Raw genomic sequence first — 22,119 nt, 5'->3', positions numbered from 1 at the left:
AATTAGGAAGATACGAGATGCGGAAATGTCAAGTCGATTCTTGCGCTGGTGAAACGCGACCAATTTACAATATGAGGAAGATGTCGTACGAGTAAATGAGACGGGATCTCGCGACAATCATCATTTAAAATATACCGTAGCTTGGAAGAGCACGAAAACAACTATTCACGGAAATGGACAAACGAGTTTGAGGATGAGTCCAAGGATACTTACGATAGTAAAAGTATCGTCGCTTCTCTTTGAATTTTTTCAACCTAGTCATCTGAGAAATAGAATTAAACGGACAAGGGTTTAAGCAATAATTGCGTAATTATTTTACATACTTTGTATTATTTTTATGTGCACATGTTAACGATTTACGACAATTTTGAATTTATTACCGCATCGATTATTACACGGTATTGATACCTTGATAAAAAAAAAAAAAAAATAATAGAGGGTACACCTCGACAGTCGTGATATCGAATATCGAAGAAGCAAAAGAAGCGACAGCTTATAAAATTTAAACATGTTTGGATATTCGATGGCAAGTGAGTACAAGCATCGACAGCTTGTTGAATTTAAGCATCTTCGCGAACGATTTCTCTCTCCTTCGACGAAGAGACATAAAAGAGAGGCGAATGGTTTCGGCCGATGGCTAACTTGTATCGCGTCTTGCTCGAACATACACGGGGATAATTCTTCGCGGAGGGAAGGGAGGAGAGTAGCGGTGCGTCAGCTCCCGCCAGAAATAACGCGGATAAACTTAGATGGCCCTCCGTCCAAGAGAACCAACCAAACCCGTAGACTTCGAGAGTTTGCCTCGGATCCTAATGAAACCGCTCATGAAAGTCCGTTTGTTCAGGATCACGCGCGTCCCCATCGCTGTTTAACTTGTTAGAAGACGGAAAGCTGAGACTCTAGGTCTCACGAAACACGCAAATAAAGAAAATAATAGATAACAATCATATAAATCATGGAAGTCGGACATAACGATTCAATGTAATTCAAAATTCTTATGTTTCAATTAATTTGTTAAATCAGTTAATTAGTTAATTGAAATTTACGTATGTAATAAGTGAGGAATTTATTAAAGTAAAAAGAGTTTATTATCATTTAATTTAATCCTCGAAATGCGATTCAGTGCGAAGCAATTATATATTTAAAATCTCATTTGTTTAAACATCTGTGCGGATTTAGCAGCAACCGCTCAATAGACACACTGTAAACGTCCGTAAATCTAGAGAGATAATTAACGCAAAGGTGAAAAGAGTCGCTCGAAGACTCGTGGAAAAGAGCGCGGGAACAGAAAAATCCACCTGCCCATCGAGTGTGGACGTCGCAGTGATAAATTTACAGTCCGTACACGGTCCTGTGAACGCAGTTACCGCCGGAAATAAATCCATCCCCGTGTAAAAATAAAACTGGAACGAGGAGCCGCAACATACGAGCTACTAAGAGAGAGAGATAGAAAGAGACCGAGCGGCGTTATGATGAACCGTAGCGTGAGCAAAGTAAAAGGAACATCGCGAGAGAAGTGAAGAAAGGACGCGAATTAGCGCGCGAGCGAAGAAAGTACCGTTTCGCGAACTGCGCGATATGTATTAACGAATTTATAAAAAAAAGGGGGGCAAACCATCAAAAACTCTACGAGACGACGGGGCAATCGTCCAAATATCTCGTATCTCCCGAATTTACAGCGGGTATTCTGTAATGTAAACTTTGGCGAAATATGATACGGTAATAGTGAAACTTTAGTATCTACTTCGGGCAAATTTACCATTTTCCTATTAATGTCCGTTAAAATTATGGTGTAATAATATAATGTTATTTCGGGCTAAAATACATTTTTCGAGACGTGTATCGAGAATTAAAATAATTATCGAAACTTTATTAAAAAAAAAAAAAAAACGGTAAGATATTTTGCGTTTGACGTGCAAACAGGTATAGTGAATGAAGGAACTGCTGGATCAATGCCGGTTTGACTGATGATGAAGCTAATACAGATGGTACCGTGACAAATCAAGCTACGAGCCAACCAGAGACAGGAGAAACAGACGGAGGAATATCGGGGGAAAGGAGGATACAGATAGGGTAAGCGAATGTGCCATCTTGGTGGGGACATGACGCACACACTAATGACTGCTGCGTTAATCTAATCTGGTCCGGAGACCAATAATAACACGCGAAAATGACACTCTATATTCTAGGGTCCGATTACGAGTCACTTCTTCTCAGAAGTGCGGAACACCGGAAGAGAAAATAAAGGAATCTAAGCACACCCAAGTGGTGATTATCTTTAGTGCAATTGGTGATGTCTGCAGATGTTGCAAAGAAATGAAAACATATGCAAAGTCTTCAAAATTTTACATTAAAATGTTTCAATACACATTTGCTGATTAACTCCGATTTACTTTATTGATTTTACCCTACGTTTGTTCTCCTCATTTAGTTTACTATCTGTCCTTTTCAAGATTAATATAAAATCATGATAGCAGACATATAAAATTCTGGATCTGCTTTTAAGAAATTGCATGATCGAATTGCACTGGAAAACGCAGTTGCCGATTTCAAAATTGATAAAAGGCAGCCGTACGTCGGCGTGGACTTCCGTGTAAGCAAATAATACAGTAGCTAGTGGCGGTGTAGCGACAGAAGTAACGGACGGCGATGGCGAGTAACTCTGCGCCGCGCGTGTATTTTCACAATCCGAGTTCGCGCCGAGCGCGCGTACAACGGGGTTGTAATAGCGCGTAAACCCGCTGATATTTCGCCAACGCGGTTATCATCGGGGTAATGGTAATTAAAGCGTTTCGCATGCGTCGTATCCGCGCCATCAAGTAGATGACCGTCGTAATTTCGGGACAGTTACTATCGCGCCGCGCGCGATTTTGGTGTCGTTCCAAGCTCGTAGGTGAGCGGCCTTCGTGGAACTCGCGAGCGTACCACGCGTGGACAGGATTATCGTTTTCACGGTTAACAATTCCGAGTAATTCGCCGTTCGTCCCATTTCGTATCAAGATCATCGCAACGCTTGCGTTATCCATATTATATCTGTTATCTTCGCGCTTCATATATCGTATCAGGGTGAAAGCTGTAAGGCAATATCGATGCCCAAACTTTAACAAAGGTTCGTTAAAGAAAAGGAAGAAGAATCGAATCGCGTTTGAAACTTTGACCGAAGATTGTACCGGAGATAATGATAAAAGTAAAAATTTAAAAAGTTAGACGCGCGTGGTTTTGTTTTACTTCAGTCTTGATACTTGAAGAATCTAAAAATTTATGCATCTTATAATAATAATATAAAAAAAAAAGTATCTCTTAATATACATACCTGTATATGTGAAAAAAATGAATCACTTAATCTTTAACTGGTACAATTCGGCGGTAGGAAAAGCGTACAATTGGGTTACTCGGGCAGACCACAACTACACCACTGTTACAATAGCACCATTAAAATTAATTAAGTTCTATTGTTGAAGAGCAGATTTGCATCTCTATTTCTTTCGGTCGACTTTATTCACGTTTCACCTCATGTTTTACCTAATGGTGGGAGACGATACGACACTAGTTTTGTATTCCGCTGAATTTAGATACTTGAATATTCTCTGGATTAAGAGAAAAAGAACAACTGATCCCAGGAGTCCTCGTGGTGTCGATCGGTGATCGGCGATCGCGGTACACACATAACCGAAAATAGCGCTTATCGAGAAGCTGATGTAACATCCGTGTTTACCGTTGGAAAATTGCCGAGTAAAGAAACATTGTTTGCCTTGCAGCATGAATATACCCCCCGAAGTCCTCTTAATTAACCTTGCGGTTTCCGTAGAAAAGTTTCTGACATGAGGGCCGCGAACAATGGTCATTTAGCATATCCGCTTGGCACGCGCGATAGCAAATCCATGGAAATCCGCGCGCCGGTTCGCGGCGAATTACTTCTACGGGGCGGGGCAATTTCGTACGCCGCAATTAATAAGGGCTTACCGAGAAACTATGGAACGCAAATGCACGCGTAAAAGTATCAGCGTCAAATCGCAAACTGGTGGTGGTAGATCGACGGTGTGCGATAACGACGTCCGTAACGAACTCTTTACTTTTTGCAAGTCTCTCGCGCGCGCGCGCGCACGCGACATAAGCGGCAGTTGCATAAAGTATTACGTATACATAATTGCCCCAATGCATAAAATATTACGGTATTTATAATTCGAGCACAGTCACGTCGATTTCTTCGTACCTTTTCGTCGGATAAAGAGAGAGAGGGGAGAGAGGGGGGGAGAGAGAGAGAAAGAGAGAGACCGCTACCTGTTACATTTCCATCGAGGTCGAAAGTTGATCGTGCACGGATATATACATGAGCGCGTGTGTGTACACAACGGCGACCCGACATGCAGCCCGATGGATTATGCAGCGTGCACTTAGAAAGTTCCCCCTCGTCAGCGCGATTTTCCTCGATGAACGGTGGCAACATGCGCCCGTTTTCTTCCAGCCAGTTCCACGAAGCGCGCGCGTATACGTCAAAGAAGTCTCGACGTGAACTAACGCCGATAAAACTTCGAATTTCAGCAGCGCAATAAATCGTGCAACGCAAACACGCAATTGAAAATCTCGCGAACGAGACAAATGTCGAAGATAAAAATTTCCCGAAAAAAAAGACCCATTTAAAGAATTTCAGAGATTGAAATGTTTTTTTTTTCCCCACTCGTTCAATTTTATTTATTTGCACCGGATTTTTTTGCGCCGCAATTAAATTCTAAATGATTTCAAAACTGCTGGAAACACCATCCCCGACGAATTATTTACCTCAAGAATCACTATTGCCACGGGTATTAATCGACATGGTATTAAGCCCGTGCAATCCGCAATTTGAGATTCGTGGGCGGATCTCTCGCCGCTCTCACTGTTCATTAAAACCGGGGGAAACGACGTCGTAAATGTGCCCACGAAACGTCGGAATGACCAGAATACGCTGCAATTTCTATTCGGGCGTGTTAATGCAATGTCACCACCGCCATTCTCACCCTCGCCGACGACGACGAGGACGTTCGAAAGGCGACGACGCCGATAACAAACGTTGAAAGAAGGAAGGAAATCTCTTGCACGTGCAAATAAAATTTATATTTGGAAAAAAGGAAAAGAAATTAGATAAAGCGATTGAATAAGAGTGAACAAATAAGAAAGAGAGAGAGAGAGAGAGAGAGAGAGAGGTGAAGTGGAGTGAAGAGAATCCTCGTAAACACCAGGCCGTAACTGTAAAACCCGTATCCATCGCGTTTCGCTTACCTCGATCAAATTTCCACGTAGCTCGTGCGAAAACACGTTCGCGAGGCATTAATTAAGATGCGAAACGGTACATGAACCAAATTTAATACAGTTTATTCTCGCAATAGAATGCCCATATTATGTTTCTACTCTACCTGAATCGCTTAGGATTCTATTTCCTTGAACGTTAAATGAATATTGCTCAATATTATTTTTACAGATTAATTCGTATGTACAAGTGGAACAAATTTAAAGAATAAACTTAAATAAATACTATGAAAGACAACTGATTTCTACCGAGATGAAATTTATCATCACTCGCAAATGAAGGTTTCGCGCGCGCGGGGGGGAAACGGGGGGGGGGGGAGAACGGAAGCAAGAATTTTCCGCGCGGAGTTCTGTCAGGTTGAATAGCGAATCGTGAATCTACGTTACTCACGGAGACGAGATGGAAGGAAGGAAGGAAGGAAAAGAACGGAGGGGAGGGGCGGAAAAAGAAGGCGAAGCAATTTAATTTTTCTCCCGCGCGCGCGGAAGATTCTATATCGTGCCGGAGGAAGACGCGACGTGTCGCGGTTTATTACATTTTTCCTCTCCTACTCAACGAACTAATGGACCGCTGGAAATAGTGCCGAGGCTATAAGCTCCTATTCATCCTTGAAATAAAATCAGCACCATCTCGCCGCGCCGGCTGTGCCGTCTCACACTCTTCGACTCTTGGTTTCCCCTCTGGCAAACGTAACCGGGTAAAATGCGGCATAACGTTAAGCATAGAGCGCAGCGCGTAACGACCTATTATGTTTTCGCGCGCGTTTTATATGAAATATTTCATGTCTAGGATCTTCAGCGCTAATTTCTCGAGAAATAACTGAAACGACTTCAGTTATATACATTCTTCGCGTTTTTCACTCCGAGCAAATTTAGAGATTTCAACGGCGAGGGGCAAGAGCTAATGAAAAATGTCTACCGCTTTTTAAAACTTTAAAAAATTCTCTATAATATTACTCTTTTTTTATAGACGACGTTCCCACCCGCGCATGCAACTTTTTAATAATTTTCAAATAACGTGACATCGCCCACCTAAGAGTGACGCATATTGCGAGGAAACAGTTTCACAATAAATAAATAGAATTTACCAGTTTTATAAAGAGGTTTATAAAACTTTACACCAAGTCTGCAGAAGAAAACTCCAACTTTCGAAATCCCACGACCCGGTCGGTGGCCGTGCGTACTACGCCTAAGAGAAATTATCTACGAGACAAGGTGAACGACTAATAAAAAAGAAAAAAAAAGGGAAGAAAAGTATGACGACTTCCCGCGCCAAGATATTTCCATGGCGTTCGATCGGAACGGGTCTCGCATGCGTGTATTGTACGCGGCGGCGTAACCGCAAGGCACCTTCACAATGAGGAACTTGTCGATCGCCTTGGCTGAATCGCTGACCTCGCGCCGATCGAGATCGCCTCCTAGACCGCCGACCGATACGACTCATACGAGAAATCCATCCAGGCACGACTTCCTAGCAGATATTTCAACTTTCTAGTTAACCGGTCGACCTGCCGATATACCCCCGGCGCGGTACGTCTGCGGCACGTTAAATCACGTCGTCCTAAGCGAGCCGATAAGAGGTGGCCATTGTACGCGGTAAGAGTCGTTGTTTATATCCTTGCGACCCTGCCCCTCGTGCCTACCGTAACGTAGCCTGCGGCGCGGCGTGCCTGCCGATCCTCTTAGGCTTTCTAGAAAATATCAAGCGATAATTAGCCGCAACGGAGGATATAGGCGGCGGGATATATCGCTCCCGAGGTCGTCGCGGCGAGAAATCCGCTATCGAGCGAGATTTTTTCACGCTCCCAAGACTTTCTAGTCGATTGATCCGCGACGCTTATCCTTCCGCGCGCATTAAGCTATACGCGCTGTTAAAATTATTTTCATCGCGCAATTTCCATCCGCGAACGCAAGAGCAACCGTACAAAGGGAAATTACAGTTCGTCTGTTTTTAAACGCGTTTAAACATGCTTTGCTTGTGAATCGAATGAAATCGCTATTTAAAAAAAAAAAAATAAAAAAAAACTTGTTTCTATTGTACTTCAATTAATTAAAAATTGTAGTGGATAACCATTACGGGCACGATAAAATGCGCAGAATATTACGTTTGATGATAATACACGGAAATTTGTAAAATGGTTCTTAGTAAGAATCGCTTTCAGTCGACGTTTTTATCAACATTGATTGCCTATCTGCTATCATTTTGCTACTTATCTCGCCTTCTACGTTAGTCGAGCTTTCTACGTAAGCAATATTTGTTAATCACCGGCTTTCTTTTCCAAACAACAACTTTTTCGCGCCGAATGACAATTGAAATGTTTCGAGTTATAAAGTCTCTCAGATTTTGTCCCAAGTTAAAAGTAAGAGCGATGTAACGGTCCCCTTTCTCTTCTTATCTGCTCGCTTCTGCAGAGGAATAATCCCCGCCGGTTATTCGACCGGCGAGAGAGATCAAGCGTCTTTGTTATCGGAGCTTCGATCTGGACCAGCGTCTGTCGATCCATTCGCTCGTTACTCTCGCGGAGTCGTAAAAAGTATTCCCGCCGGGTCGAGACGAGGGGCGCCAGCCGCTTACGCGGCGACACGCCTCTCGTATCGAAAACAATTATCGTAACGTAATATCGCGTCTATCATCGTCGAACGACAATAAATCTCGACGCACGCACGCACGCACGCATACGAGGACCGCATACTTTCCTTTCTCCACCGCGAGTACATCTTAACCCCTTGCAATGGTGCAACTCGTAACCTATAACGAGTTATCGAAAACGAAACGCGTTACGTCCGTCACTTTAATTAAAGAGAAAGCTTTTACTCTATCCACATCTTACTTTTGTGTTACGAAATAATTATGTTTTCGAGAGAGAAATTTCATTCTTATCCTTCTTATTAAAACCACTTGATGATAACTTTGTGCAAGCTCTTTACAAAAAATACTAATAATAAATATATGCAGAATGTTTCTGTACAATGCAACTATTTTGTAAAAACGTAATACTGTTTGTTGGAAATGTAAAAGTTCGAACGAAAGCTAAACCCCGATGGAAGGTTAAGGAAATAATCTTTTTGTTATAGTGGCCATACATCCCTTATTGTGAAGGACAGTCCTTCAGGCAATTGCCCTTTAGATATATTTATTATTTTTTTTAATAAACGAAATTCTTTTCTAACTAACGTTCCAATGCCTAATGTACTAACGAGCGAATTTTTACGAGGAAACAACCGAGAAATTTATTATTCATTTAAGGACGGCATTACTTATCCAAAATACACTGTGTGCAAGAAAGTGTTATAATTACAAACTAACTTGACAACATATCGGAACAGTCTTAGTGAAATTTTCAGGTTTGTCCTTCATTTACTCTAAAAAAATATAATCACTGTATACTTAGTCGATTTACGCGTGAATTCACAACAAGACGATGACAAATAACCCAGTAACACGGTATATACCGAGTATAACGCAAAATGGCTAAGCAAGACGTGCCTTTGCCTTGTAATATATCTGAATTACAGTGTATCGTGCTGCAAAATGTGTAACCTTTACTGCACACACATGGGCAGATATGGTGCTGCGTCGTGTGTTAGACAAACTGAGGAGGCATCAAGCCACCGCGTTGGGGCACAATATTATGCGTTTTACGTATCTGCAATTGACATTACACCGAAGGACACGGCACTAAAGAAGAAATCGAGCAGCCCGCTCGATTCCGAACGAGTCCAGAGGACAGGTAGTTACGAAGGGTCGCATAGCCCATACCGGGTGACCGATACGTACGAGCGAATCGCGTGATCGCACTTGGGCTGGTATGCAGACGGACCGCAGTGGCGTGTTGCATTATTTTAGAGGGAGAGAAAGGGAAAGAACGCGACGTGCACGGGGCGCAGACAATCGCGATGGGAATCCTGACTGTATGTAGAATGTACCCTGCGTGTGCCTGTGCACACGATATTCCACGGCGGCGGAGGGGAGCGAATCCGTCGGTCGACCAGGTGGTAAAGCCACCCCATGATTTTCTGGCCCGCACGACTCTCTGCCTTCCCTGGGGACGTGAGTGTGTGTACGTGTGTACGTAATAAAAGCGGGGAGGGAACGAGAGGGAGGGGGAGAATGAGTCTCGCACTGTATACTCGTTCATACTCACGTACCGTACTCGACACGCGATCGAATCGCGCGCGTTTGTTAGCATTAAACTGCCAGATAAACGCACGCGTCGCCGAGTGCACCCCTCGTCGCCTCCCCCTCCCCCATGGATATGCATCGTCGCGTTCGCCACGGTATCGATGGCGGTTATCGATTATACCATTTCGTTGCTTACACAGAAATTATCGCCTCTCTCGTCCCGTCTCGACCGTCAGGCTACCAAAGCGAATTTCTTATTTCACGTGACTTTATCGCTGCACGCGGCATTATTCCCGGAGCATTCGGCAGACATTGCCGTTGACGGTTGTTACCTTTGATATTTCCCACTGTAAATATTATAAATCTCTTAGCCTTCGTGTCTCCACGTGTCTTTTCAATCGATCCGCAAAGCCGATAGGAGAGAACGTATTTTGCTACGCGTATAATGCGAGTACGTTGATACAAAGGATGATCATTATTCATAGCGAGCGGCAAAAATGAAGGACGACACGTGACTCACGCATCGCCGAAACCCGCGCGTCGGGCGCGTAATACACGCCGATTACGTCTAATCGATGATACTGATAAACGACGTTAATCGTTTGATGCTTGTAATGTGCGCGTACATTTGTGTGTGTGCGTGTGCGCACGCGGAAAAAGTTGAAACAACGCGAGGTAGCACTTATTCGAAAGTTACGAGCAGGACACTTTAAAACGCTACTTTTATCCTATTAAATTTTTATTTAAATTCGGTTGTCTGGCTCCACCGGTTTAGATATACATATATATAAAGTATACATGTGACCTTTCGCAAATAGGTCCACGAATAGCGTCTAGAATCTATCGCGCTAAAATCTGCCGGCACTCGAGAAGACCTGGCGCTTATTTAAGCCTGTTTTTAAATATACATATTTTTTAATATCGTCACGCGTGTGTTGCTCCAATCGTATTTATGTCGTATTTTACACAGGCGCTGTATAAATTCGCGATGCAACATTCTAAATATAAATTAATGCTACTCACTGCTGTTGTTGTTGCAACTGATGTTTATATAGGCGTTATAAAGCATCATAAAAATATGAAATATAACGTCATTAAATGGAGAGACGTTTGAATGGAAAATAGCGTCGTAATACAACCATGACATGTAGCATCTACCACATAATCATGAAATAACACGGTAAAATGCAAAATTAAAGCTGCCTTGAGCATGAAGATTAAAACGGCTATAACTTCGGTAATTTTAGTTTCCTCGAGTTTTCTCTTGTACTTATAAGCACACAAAAATGCATCTTACGTTCATTAATAGATTTCGCTTATCAAGAATTAATAGATTCTTGTTTACATTTCAAGCATGAAAATTTCATACACGAATAAAACTTCGTGTATAACAATCTTAAACAATATTACTCGAAAATCTAATTGGCACGTAAAAGTTTTTACTGAACATGATATGTGAAAAATTAATTCATATTTCGAGCGCCCTACATAAATGCGTTTGGTCGGACACGTGCGGTCGTAAATGCAACGTGCGATTTATCCATGAAGTGCAAACATTCCGCACGGAATTGCAGACCCGCGGTGCATATCGCGTCGCGCATAATGCTACAATTGTAACGAACCGCAAATGAAAAGTATTAATATCGCGAGACCGTTTTAATCTTATTGGGAGGAAAAGCGCCGGACGAGCGAGCTCATTTCGTCGACCGGCGAAAGTGTCGTTAACCAAATATGCGGCGGCGACGGCGGCGGACATTTTAATTCTCTGCCATGCAATTGAAAAAAACATGAGGGCGCACGTGGTACATGCCGAAATTCAGAGCGAATTAAATTAATTATGCGCGGATTATTCCCCACATTCTCGGAAACAGTACACCGGGTCTCGTCGGCGCGAGACGGAAAATGAGAAACGCGGGAAGTAAGAGGAAGCTGGTATCAGACATCTAAATAACAGAGCAAGTAATTATAGACATTGTACGTTTAAGCTGTACGTTATCTCTCGGAATCGTTTTGATTAACTGAAATTGACGTGTGTTTGGAAAAAAAAAAAAAAAAACAGCTGCTACACAAATGCATACATTCCACGATTATTTCTTTTAAGAAGGAGAGACAGAGAAAACAAACTTTTTCAAAAATTTTATGTTGTATAACGTTGAGCATTAAATTCATTATCGTATTATAGATAACGTGGGTAAAAAGCGTGTAATTTAGTCGCGGTTCAACCATGCGAGAACAAGTCGTACGCGCGCACACCTTTGACGATAATTTTAGTTACTTGAGGATTTGGCACTGTCTACACCAAATAGAAAACCACGGGGGATCTGCGCGCGAGCAAAAGAAGCGTAAAAGAGAGGCGAGGCGAGGTAGCGGAAAAGGAGAAAGAAGAGAGCGCAAAGAGAAGTTGCAGAGGGTCGCCGGTACGCGCGCGATAATCCATTTGCTCCTTTCGTAGACCAACGGGACAAGGTGTCCTATTTATATCCGCGAGAAACTCGCGCCTAATGTGTAGACCGGTATTGTGCAACTTTCATCGCTTTCCACGAGATGTTCCACTGTGCCTGAATCGTGGAGGAGAAAAAACACGAAGGAAAATAGAGATAATATCATGTTATTAGCGAAGTTAACGTAAAAAAAAGAGTAATGTCGTGAGAGATGGAAAAACAAATAAATTTCTGCTACAACAGTAAAGCTCCTTTTAGAATGATTGTAATATGGGTTCTACAATTTCCATTCTTCTTAAGGGATTGTTCTAATATAAAAAAGGTTTGCCTATAAAAAAAAAACTTTTGCATATATTTTTCTACGCTTGTATCAGGATTATTGCGATATCCATAAATTCATTATTTTTCATACATATTCAATAAATTTTGTGAAAAAATCGATATTAGTTTCTTAATACCGCGCTATTTTAATAATTAGCAAGTTTCAACTTTAATTTGAGCGATAAGCAGCACGTATTTTACATTTACACACCAGTTGAAGCGATAGTTTCAGTAATTTCTGAGAAATCTTGTCAATCGGCTTGAAAAATGTGTGCTTTTAAATTTACTCAATGTAAAACCCAATAAATATTTAGCTATACCAAAAAATGTAAATGTAAACTATGTAAATGTTTGCTGAATATATACAAGTGGATGTATTAAAGCGCAAAAGAAGAATATATGCAGCAGTTTTCTTAGAAAAAAAATCTTCAAAATAAACTTTTTTTGTGCTTTAGACTAGAATAGCCCCTTAAGAGAGAATAACATTATTATTATATAATATTAAAATATCTAAATGTTTCAGACAGATTTTCAATTTGCATTAAGAAATGAATGGTTCCAAGTTTTTAAAAAAATTCAATCATAACCAGTCCTGTTGTTTACTTCTACTTTCCGATAATAAATGGAACACCCTGTATATCGCGAACGAGATGAAACAAGGTTCCAAAGAAGCGAGTAGAGGCGAGTCGTAGCACTCGTAGCCTCAAGCGAAAAATCGCCCGCGAGTACAAACAATCCATTCATTTAACAATGAGCGCGGCTCACGTTGCGTTCAAGGCCGCTGTATCGCGGATCAAAGAGCTCTCAGCGCTGCGAGAGAGTGAGAGAGAGAGAGAGAGAGAAAGAGAATTGCCTCGCAGAGAGTTGATCATTTCGTCAAAGGGTAGTAACTCAAAATAATCTGTATTGTGTATCCTCCCCGCGAAATTCTCCCTATCGAGAACAGGACGGCGGAAAGTAATCCCCACGGCGACCGCGTTTATTCCGCACTCAACAACGGTTATCGAAATTCAATTATCGATAAATGTATATCGCTTAAGATAACGCCAGCTAATTATGATAAAAATGTTCCACGCGTAGATATCGAAAGATACGTGAAAAATCGCATCTGTCGCGCAAGTACGTAACGCCTCTAAATAACTGAAATACCGATTGTTGACCGGTGCGATAAGCGATGCTATTGTCGATACCTTTTCGGAATTAAAAAATAGTCAAGTTTTTTCCTCGAGTGCAGTAAAAACGCGCGTTTCTAAAGTCACCCTGTTCTTCGAAGCCGTCAAAGCTCTCTCTCCCTTTCCGACGCGATAAGATCTCTGTTGCTTCAAATCTTCAAAAATTTTAAATTAAAACGAAATAAATATACATTCGGACGTTACAGGGAGAAGGAGCAAAGATTCTAAGTGCAAAAAGTGCAAGCGGCACGAACAGACCTATATAAACTCGGAAAAGATGATGATCGCGATATCGTTCGTGGAAGAAGGCGCGTTCCCCGCGCAAATGTTCGATGAATTTGAATATCGACTTTATCGAAATGCACCGATTATATCGTGACTACCGGTTTCTTCGGGTTCGCTCGCTCGTTCTCGTGCATGCAACGTCCGGGAAAGAGAAACGAGCCGACCGGTCGCGTCCGGTCGAAGCGAGAGAAGCGGAATGGAGAGAGAAAGAGAGAGAGAGAGAAATACACCTTGCACCTGTCGGCTGGCTACAGAAGTGGCTTTCCACTAAACTACGTCATCTCAGAATCGACCTTACCGATTAAAGATCGATGATACTCGCGTCAGCCATCTTGAATCGTGACGCAGTGAACGAGAGGCTAAATGAAGACGCTATTTCTAAATTACTATGTAAACGGATTTAGTCGACACTATACACCGCGAAATTCTAATTAATAATCTCACACGACTCGCCTGTACAGCTCTCTAAAATAATAAAAATCTCTTTAATAGCGATATGTTTGTTGCTTTAGAAATAAAAAAGTTTTGAATTTGACAGCTGCGATTTTATACGAATCTCCGTATAAAGCTTTTCCGTATAATGGTTTCATCGGCGAAAAGTTATTTGAGCGGGCGAACCGCGGGAAATTTTTTTCGCTTCCTTTGATCGCTTCCGGCGGGAAAGGGGGAGAGGGAGGTCGTAATTTCCGGCACGGGCTTCAAGAAGAAAGCAAGTTGTACTGCGCGGGCGGCTCGTAAAAATTTCATTCCACCGAGGAAGTTGGACACTTCTGTCATATCGTAATGGAAATTTATAATTTTGTCGCTCAACGTGGGACAAAACCGTAACCGCGATCGAGAACCGCGAGACGCTGTTTGTAGAAAGTAGAAACGAATTGCAAATGTTAGCACAATTGGCTGCGGCAACGATACTCGCGGAAAATAGAGAAATGCGCGGGAGACAGTGGATGTTAAAATATTGCACACTTCGATATTTTTTTTTGCACACTGATGTAAAGCAGAGTAATGACGCAATGTGAGAAATATTGACCATCGATAAATATTAATGTTATTTTGATGCACAATCGACGCTTCGGTATAAGGTTCGATTCGAATTTTACAGTACAGTCCTTTCTACGTTCGCACGAACGAGCGTGTAACTTTCGTAACGCAGTTACGGTCTTTAAAAGCGAAATATAATGGAAGGCACGTGCACATCCGAAAAGCGCCTCGTTGTATGTCATGAGATTACATCATTATTATTATTATGCTTTCGAGCGATTGCGCTATCGACTTGAAGCCATAATCGTCTCGCGATCAAATCACGTCTATCAAAAGAGGAAATCGTTATTGGCGAAACACAGATTTTTATCGCAATTATCAACCACGCGCAGATACTGACGACAACGACGACGAGGACGACACACGAATACGTGCTGCACAATCGCCAAGTCACGCGTATCTTCGAACAGTAAACAAAGGACACGCGATATTTATAGATCGCGCTGATAATATCGTATCGAACGCAGGTATCAATGTAATCTTATGTTACATTATTCATCATTGGCTCGCGCATCGCGGATGCGCGAAATTAAACGTGACGCATGACGAACCGCCGACTTTCCCGCGGGTGAGCAAAAATATAAGAATGTAACTTGCAACCAGCTCTCTCTCTCTGTCTCTCGCAAAGGGTCAAAGGGAAATTCTCTTGATTGCGAGTTCGTAATCAAACTTTGACGGCGCGTGAAAGTAAGGCCGTGACGCAAACGATTCTGAAAAGAGACCGGGGGGAAATTTCGCTCGCCGTTTGAAGAAAAACTCGAGTTCGGTGCTCGGTGCTTTTAATCAGAGTACGTTCTGCACTCGACGGAAACGCGATACGCTTTTTCAGATGGCATATATTTAACGATGTATGCAAAATTGCTAATATAAATAATTTATCTACGGAAAAAAATTGATTAGATTATTCAACAGAGCTATACATTTATGACGAGATAATTAAAAAAAACTGTGTCTTAAAGCAATGAGTGAATTGTCAGAGTCACTAATTCTTTTGCTACAATAAAAATTGCTAATGTATCCTGAGAAAGAAATTTTTAATATTTATGATTATAAATTGTGTGGTAAAATGATTATGATTAAGAGCTCCATTTTTGTAGGTATTATTACTACAATGTTAGCAATAAATAAAAAATCATATATAAATTATAATTTCAATTTAATTAAAAAATGTCGAGATATGAGTGGTAAAAATAAATTTAAAAAACATTTTTATATGTATAGTAAATGCAGTTATGGTAAATATTTTTTGAACATTCACTTATTATTCATAAAGCATAACTGATAACTATAATTTGCATGGTCAAAATAATATATAGTAACATATAGTAATATCAAAATAATTATTAAATATAATTATAATTGCGACCATTTTTTTCTCTCATTGTAATAAATTTTCTTCGTCACAGCAGCAAAATTGTTATGTATCTTTTTATCTATTAAAGAAAAAAGTAATATTATGATAAAATAGATTTTAAAAAATTAATTTTTAGTTCTGTTTAAAAAAACATGATGTTTTTGTTATAAAATTAAATTTGTTAAAAACTTTAATTCATATATTCAATCAATTTTTATAAAAAGTTATCTTATTTTATTAATGAATTTTTTGCTATCATAACAGATATGATTAATTATAATTTTATTCAATTGTAAAATTTTACTATTTTAATATAAAAAGAAACTGTACGCGACGACTATAGATTTGCTAAATCAGTGAAGTTCTTAAATTATTTGAACAAATCCTTTTTCACCGTATCTTTAACACAATAAACAATTTTTGTGACGTTTCCTCTTCTCAAGATAGTATCTATATCATCAGTAGCACACAAAAAAAGTGAATAGAAACAAGATAAGAAAGCGTTAAGATATTCTTCAAAGATAATTCTAAAATGCCGAGTAGAATGCGGCCACTAGTTATATATAAATTATCGATTACTGGTATTCTATGTAATTAATTGTCACAGCAGATTTCCGGATTATCATTCGTGATACCGAATATCAGTGTCCGCAAGCTAATAACAAGTGATGTTTGCATGCCGGCGGTATTAAATAAGTATAAGCGTCATCTCTCTCGGCGGCTCGTTAAATTGACGCGTTATCCCTACACGTTATACCTATAACGCCGGATTTCCCGTCGCGATAAGACGCGAGAGGGACGAGTTATCGGATTAAATTTACGTAACGATGCACCGCCGCGTGCGTTCGCGCGGAATCATTTTCGATAACCCAGTGCGATAACGTCCGTCACCGGCGTCGTCCCGCACGTAGAGTAACACCGTCGCTCGTCCGACGTTTTTCCTTTCGCGTTCGTTAAGCGGGCCGGTCACGCGCCGGCGGAGGAGATTGCGCTTTGCCGGGATTCATCGTCCGTCCGCGAGAAATTAACGCCCGGGATTACGCGATTACGATTAGTGCCGCCTCTTCCACCTGCCGCCGGTCTCGCGAAAGTTCAGGAAAACCTTCCCGACGACGCGATAACTTCTCCGCGAATTAATCGCCGCTGTCGTCGCGACGGAATTAAACGAAGGAGAAAATCAGATTGGCCGTCATCGATCCCTAGGAGGAGGAGGAGGAGGATGAGACGGAAGAGACGTTCTCCCCCTTCCTCTTCCTCGACAAGATCGGGCGATTGGCGATGAAAACAGTGACGTTCATCCGCGCGCGGTTTTAATGTTAAAATCCCTACGAGTTGTCCTCTCGCGAGGACAAGAACCCGTTTCTCTTATCATTCAAACCCGCGACGTTTTCTCGCTTCAACGGCGTCGCGACTCGTGTCACGTGTAATGACATTTAATACTACACTCGCAACGGTTACCGTTACACTATGTAACCAACGCGTTAGGGGAAAAAAAAGGACAGTGTTAAAGAGTAACTCAAACTGATCGCTCGTCAGAGTTTCAGTTCCGTCGTCGCGAAGCTCTTTCGACTTCGCGACGTTTCGGCCGCTTATTACCAAACAAATATGTTTAAAGGCCCCACGCGAAAATGCGGGGCCTTTGAAACTCGTCGCATCATCATCGGCAGGCTTAAAGCGACGACGAGTCCGTCGCACTCCGGTGCTCGGTAAAGACACGTAAACAATGGATGCGACGATCGCGCGCAGCTGTTTGCGGCCCCGAGTCCGACCGTACAGCGAATAACAGGAAAGAAGTCCCGCTGCACTCGAGAGAGAGAAAGAGAAAGAGAAAGAGAGGATCGGAAAAACCGCGAGCCGCCGCACTTGGCGCTCCACATTTTCAGACGTCACATTTCGCCGCTGGAAAGAACAGAGGAATCTCTCTCTCGAGTGCCGCTCGTCGCGCCAGGCGTGCGACAACCATACGGGGCTTTTTACAATAAACACGGGGAAGATTCGCATTATCACGCAGAGAATAAAGAGAGAGAGAGAGAGAGAGAGACTCACTCCAGAAATAATGCACAGTATCCATCCAAGCCGCGGTAGCGAAGATGGGACGTTGCCTTCCTCCGGGATTATCGGAGCGCGCTCAGCGACGAAAGTTTACAGCAAAACGACACAAAACGACGTCGGGATTCCCCCCCGAAGTTTCCTCCGCGCGACGGCCACTGATCTCCTTCCTCTTCCTCTTCTTCTCCACCACCACCACCTCCTCCTTTCTTCTCCTCGCCGGCGTCGTGGCCGTCGTCGCCGTCGTCGGCGTACTCCGACGACGACAAATGCACACTAACCGAGACACTCCCCCGGGGGACGATTGCACGTTTCGGCGTTTCGCGCGTTCACGATAGTCGCAATTCCAGTGTCCCGTCGGTTCGCGCGCACGGAGAGAGATTCGGTGGGTATCCTGGTCGGTTCTCCTGGTCACTCCGGGACGACACTGGTCACCGGCCTCCCGACGACGACGACGACGATGCCCGTCGCGCGCATTACCCCGCGGAGCACGTTTCTCCCGCGTTCGTCCCCGTCGCACGCACGCACGCACGGACAAAAAACGGAACGGAACTGGAACGCAGCGACGAGACGAGACGTGTTACGCGCGTGTATATACGGGAGGCACAAGGATGTACACTTTGCTCGCGGAGAGAGACGCGCGATCACCGCGATGTAGCTCCGGTCGTGACCGAGGAGGCACGGCGATGTCGGCGATCCGACGCAACCGACGCCACGCAACCGAGATGCGATGCGATGCGATGCGATGCGATGCGAGGCGCGATGCGGTGCGTCGCGTGCGTCCGCGCGCGCCGCGACACTTTTCAAAACAATATACAAGCAACACACCAACCAGCGCACGTCTCACCCCGTACGTGTGCTCGCTTTAAGCGCTTTCTCGCGCCACCGCCGTGCGCCACTCCGTGCGGCTCCGTGCTCCGTCTCTCCCCTTTCCCCGCCCCTCTACCGTTTCTATACCTTTCTCTTTCTCTCCCTCGCTCTCTTTCTCTCTGCTTCCCCCTCCCCGCCTTTACCTCCTACCTTCCTCACTCTCTCTCTTTCTCTCTCTCTCTCTCTCTCTCTATTCCAACCAACGGCGGTTTTTCCGCACGCACACGCCGCCGTGGATCAATAATTCACCATACGAATTCACCAGAAGCGGGCGAGCGGCGACACGAGCGAACGGGCGAGCGAGCGAGCGAGCGGGCTGGCGGACAGGCGACTAGGCGGAGAGAGCAGCACGCGTTTCTGTTACGGCGCCCTCGCTCGCGCGCGCCGGCAGCGAGGAAACGCGCACGCAGCACCGACAACTGCACCGCACGCCGCACCACCGGAGTCGAGCGACGCGCGACCACCGCGAGAGGAGAGCTATACCCTAACCTCGACGGTGAGGTGAGACGAGGCGAGCCGCTGCGCTGCGTTTTACGCTGCTTTGCGCTGCGCATCGACGCCTCGCTACCGACGCGTATACAGCTGACAAGCGGACGGCACACGCTTGTAAACACGCGAGGTGTACGCGCGCCGAAGGCACGATGTAAACAGCCCTCTACCGGGTGAACACCGGTTACGGGAAGAGCGGCTCTCTCTCTCTCTCTCTCTCTCTCTTTCTCCCGGTTGACTTTGTGTCGACGAGATGCTATTCTCTTCTCTTTTCTTTTGTCTCTCTCTCTTACTTCGCGATTTCTGTCCGTGCAACTTTCTCTCTTTCTCTCTTCACCTTACCTGTATGCGCCCGCGTTGTTTCCGTCTTGCTCCAGGGCAATTTTCGAGAACGCGGGTCCGACGGCGGACGCTCGTCCACGGTCGGGCGGAAGTGCCGCACAAGCGTGACAAGCCGAACGCGCGAGAGCATCAGTCGCGGAGCGGATAATAACGGCGCCGCGCATTCACTCGCTCACTTCGCTCGGTGGAGCATTCTCATACACGCGCGCGCTACGTCGGTCTTTCTCTCTTTCTCTCTCCCTTTCCTTTTTTCATCCACGCATACGGCGTCTCTCTCGCTCTCTCTCTCTCTCTCTATCTCTCGTCCGTCTGTCCATCTGTCTGTTCATTAGCGACACACACACACACATATTCACACACAATTCTCTCTCTCTCTCTCTTTCTCTCTCTCCGCGGGTAATATCGTCGCTGCGGTCGGACTCGTTCCTTGCGCGGGCCCGTACCGAGACGACGCCACCGTCAGAACGTCCGCACGGGCGTGGACGCGCTCGTTCGCGCACGGCGTTTCAGGCACTCGGTAAATTTTGTATCGCTGTTACTTACCACTTGGCTGAAGCTGGGTGACGTGGCGGCACGCGCGGACGCGAGCGCGAGGGCGGCCCTTTATTCCCGCGGACGAAATTCGCACGGTGTTGTATCGGCGCGCGGTACTGCACCACGGGTAAATACGAGGACGGTCACTCTCGTGTTTTTGGTATGCCAGGAATGGCACAAAGAATCTGGACAACGCACACGTCTGCTGCGCAGCCGGTCTGCGCACACGCTGACACCGCTTAGACGGCCGCGGGAGAAACCAGAATCCCCGGACGCGGCCGACGCCGGCCGAGCCGACCCGAAGCCACCGCTCGCTTCTACCCCCACCATCGACCGAGCGTCCTACCCCGTTACCGCCCGATACTCCCTCCCGCTCCCACTACCGAGCCATCGTCCCCATTCCCCGCGCCTCACCCGACCCACCGGATCAGTCGCGTCACGCACGTAATACAGGTTGGGTGTTGGTTAGGTGCGCTCGCACGTCCATTCGCCCTCTCGCTCCGAGGTTCGAGGGGCACTTGTTGAATTTCAGGGGTCGCATTTTAGGCTTTGCAAATAAATACGCTAATAAATGAGAATGTAGTATCACCGGGCTCGGACAGGAAACTCGTAATTGCCCAATTAACGCATCTTTCGTGCGATAATTCTCTCGAGTGACGCGTAATCGAGTAGAATATATCATTCGGGCAAAATTGAGAAAACAAAGAATGATTCCGAATATACTTTCCATTATAGTATATTGCATATTGACGTCCGGCTAATAGAGATATGCTATTTATTTATAACTTGTTGTGTATACACGTATCGTCTAAATCTTTAATTTGTTACTACACGAGTATATTCGACGTTGCAATCATTTTATCGAATACACATTTTAAAGAAACTATTGTTATCTGTAAAAGAAAGAATAATCGTCATTTATTTTTTAAACTCTCGAATCTTATATATTTCGACACGTTAAAAATAAACTCAAATTGCAAAATCGTCCATCCCTTTTATAATTATGATTGATTACACAATATTTTAACACAAATGAAACGTTATAAAATATTTTTGTCTTCTAAAAATTACAAAATATAACTTATTTAACTTATCTTTTAAAAAGTAATTTCTTTGTAAACTGTGCAGTTGAAATACATTTAAATGTATGTTTTTTTTTCTTAAAACCGTGACTAACGTTGCCGGAAACATTCTTGGAAGTCATTTACAAGTTCTTTTTTCCTTTGTTTTCGTATTTAAAGTATCAGTAATATAATATATGTATGTGTACGTGTACGTATTTGTGAAACGTTTTAATTTCAATCGAAAATTAGTTGACGTTAGATCGGGAAAATATAAAAATTGTTCTTTATATATATATATATATATATATATATATATATATGTATATGTGTGTGTGTGTGTGTGTGTGTGTGTGTGTGTGTGTGTGTGTGTGTGTGTGTGTGTGTGTGTGTGTGTGTGTGTGTGTGTGTGTGTGTGTGTGTATACAGGTATATAGCTTTTCGTTATTATTTTACTAGTCTGTATATGTCAGACGTACATACGTACATGTAAACGAAATGTATAAAAATTATTTGTTTGAAATTATATCTTCTATTCGCAATCTTTTCCAATGCATACGTTGATAGTGCGAACTAAGAGACTATTGAATAAAATCGAAAGATGAGAATTGCAGCAGTAAAAAAAAGAAAGCATTAGATCTACTGTAAATACATTCGATAAAAATTATGAACTAATAATTACATTTAATCCATAAGTATTATTACTCAATTCTAAAAAAACGTTACTTTTTAATTTATTTTTCAAAATCCG

General features: G+C 43.4%; 1 protein-coding gene and 1 long non-coding RNA gene across 7 annotated transcripts in view; one reads left to right on the top strand and one right to left on the bottom strand.

The window, feature by feature from the left end:
* Nucleotides 1-12,192, top strand: part of LOC118644539 — a 28,410-nt gene extending 16,218 nt beyond the window's left edge. Inside the window, exon 2 of the long non-coding RNA XR_004962314.1 lies at nt 1,924-12,192. This is a non-coding gene — a long non-coding RNA (uncharacterized LOC118644539). The remainder of the gene's footprint in view (nt 1-1,923) is intronic.
* LOC105835835 (transcriptional enhancer factor TEF-1) overlaps nt 1-20,451 on the bottom strand; it is a 172,107-nt gene extending 151,656 nt beyond the window's left edge. For 2 of the 6 annotated variants that reach the window (XM_036283231.1, XM_036283233.1), the window contains exon 1: nt 19,774-20,451. In XM_036283231.1, coding sequence (XP_036139124.1) covers nt 19,774-19,903 — 130 coding nt within the window. In that variant the 5' untranslated portion in view covers nt 19,904-20,451. Of the gene's footprint in view, nt 1-18,069; nt 19,748-19,773 lie in introns of those variants that run through there. The other 4 variants (XM_012679422.2, XM_036283232.1, XM_012679423.3 and 1 more) reach the window with 4 other exon arrangements.
* Between the last annotated feature and the right edge of the window lie 1,668 nt (nt 20,452-22,119).

This window comes from Monomorium pharaonis, chromosome 2 (assembly GCF_013373865.1).
Source record: "Monomorium pharaonis isolate MP-MQ-018 chromosome 2, ASM1337386v2, whole genome shotgun sequence".
NCBI lineage: Eukaryota > Metazoa > Arthropoda > Insecta > Hymenoptera > Formicidae > Monomorium > Monomorium pharaonis.
Note: the sequence above shows the minus strand (reverse complement) of the source record. Positions and strands in the feature narration are given on the sequence as shown.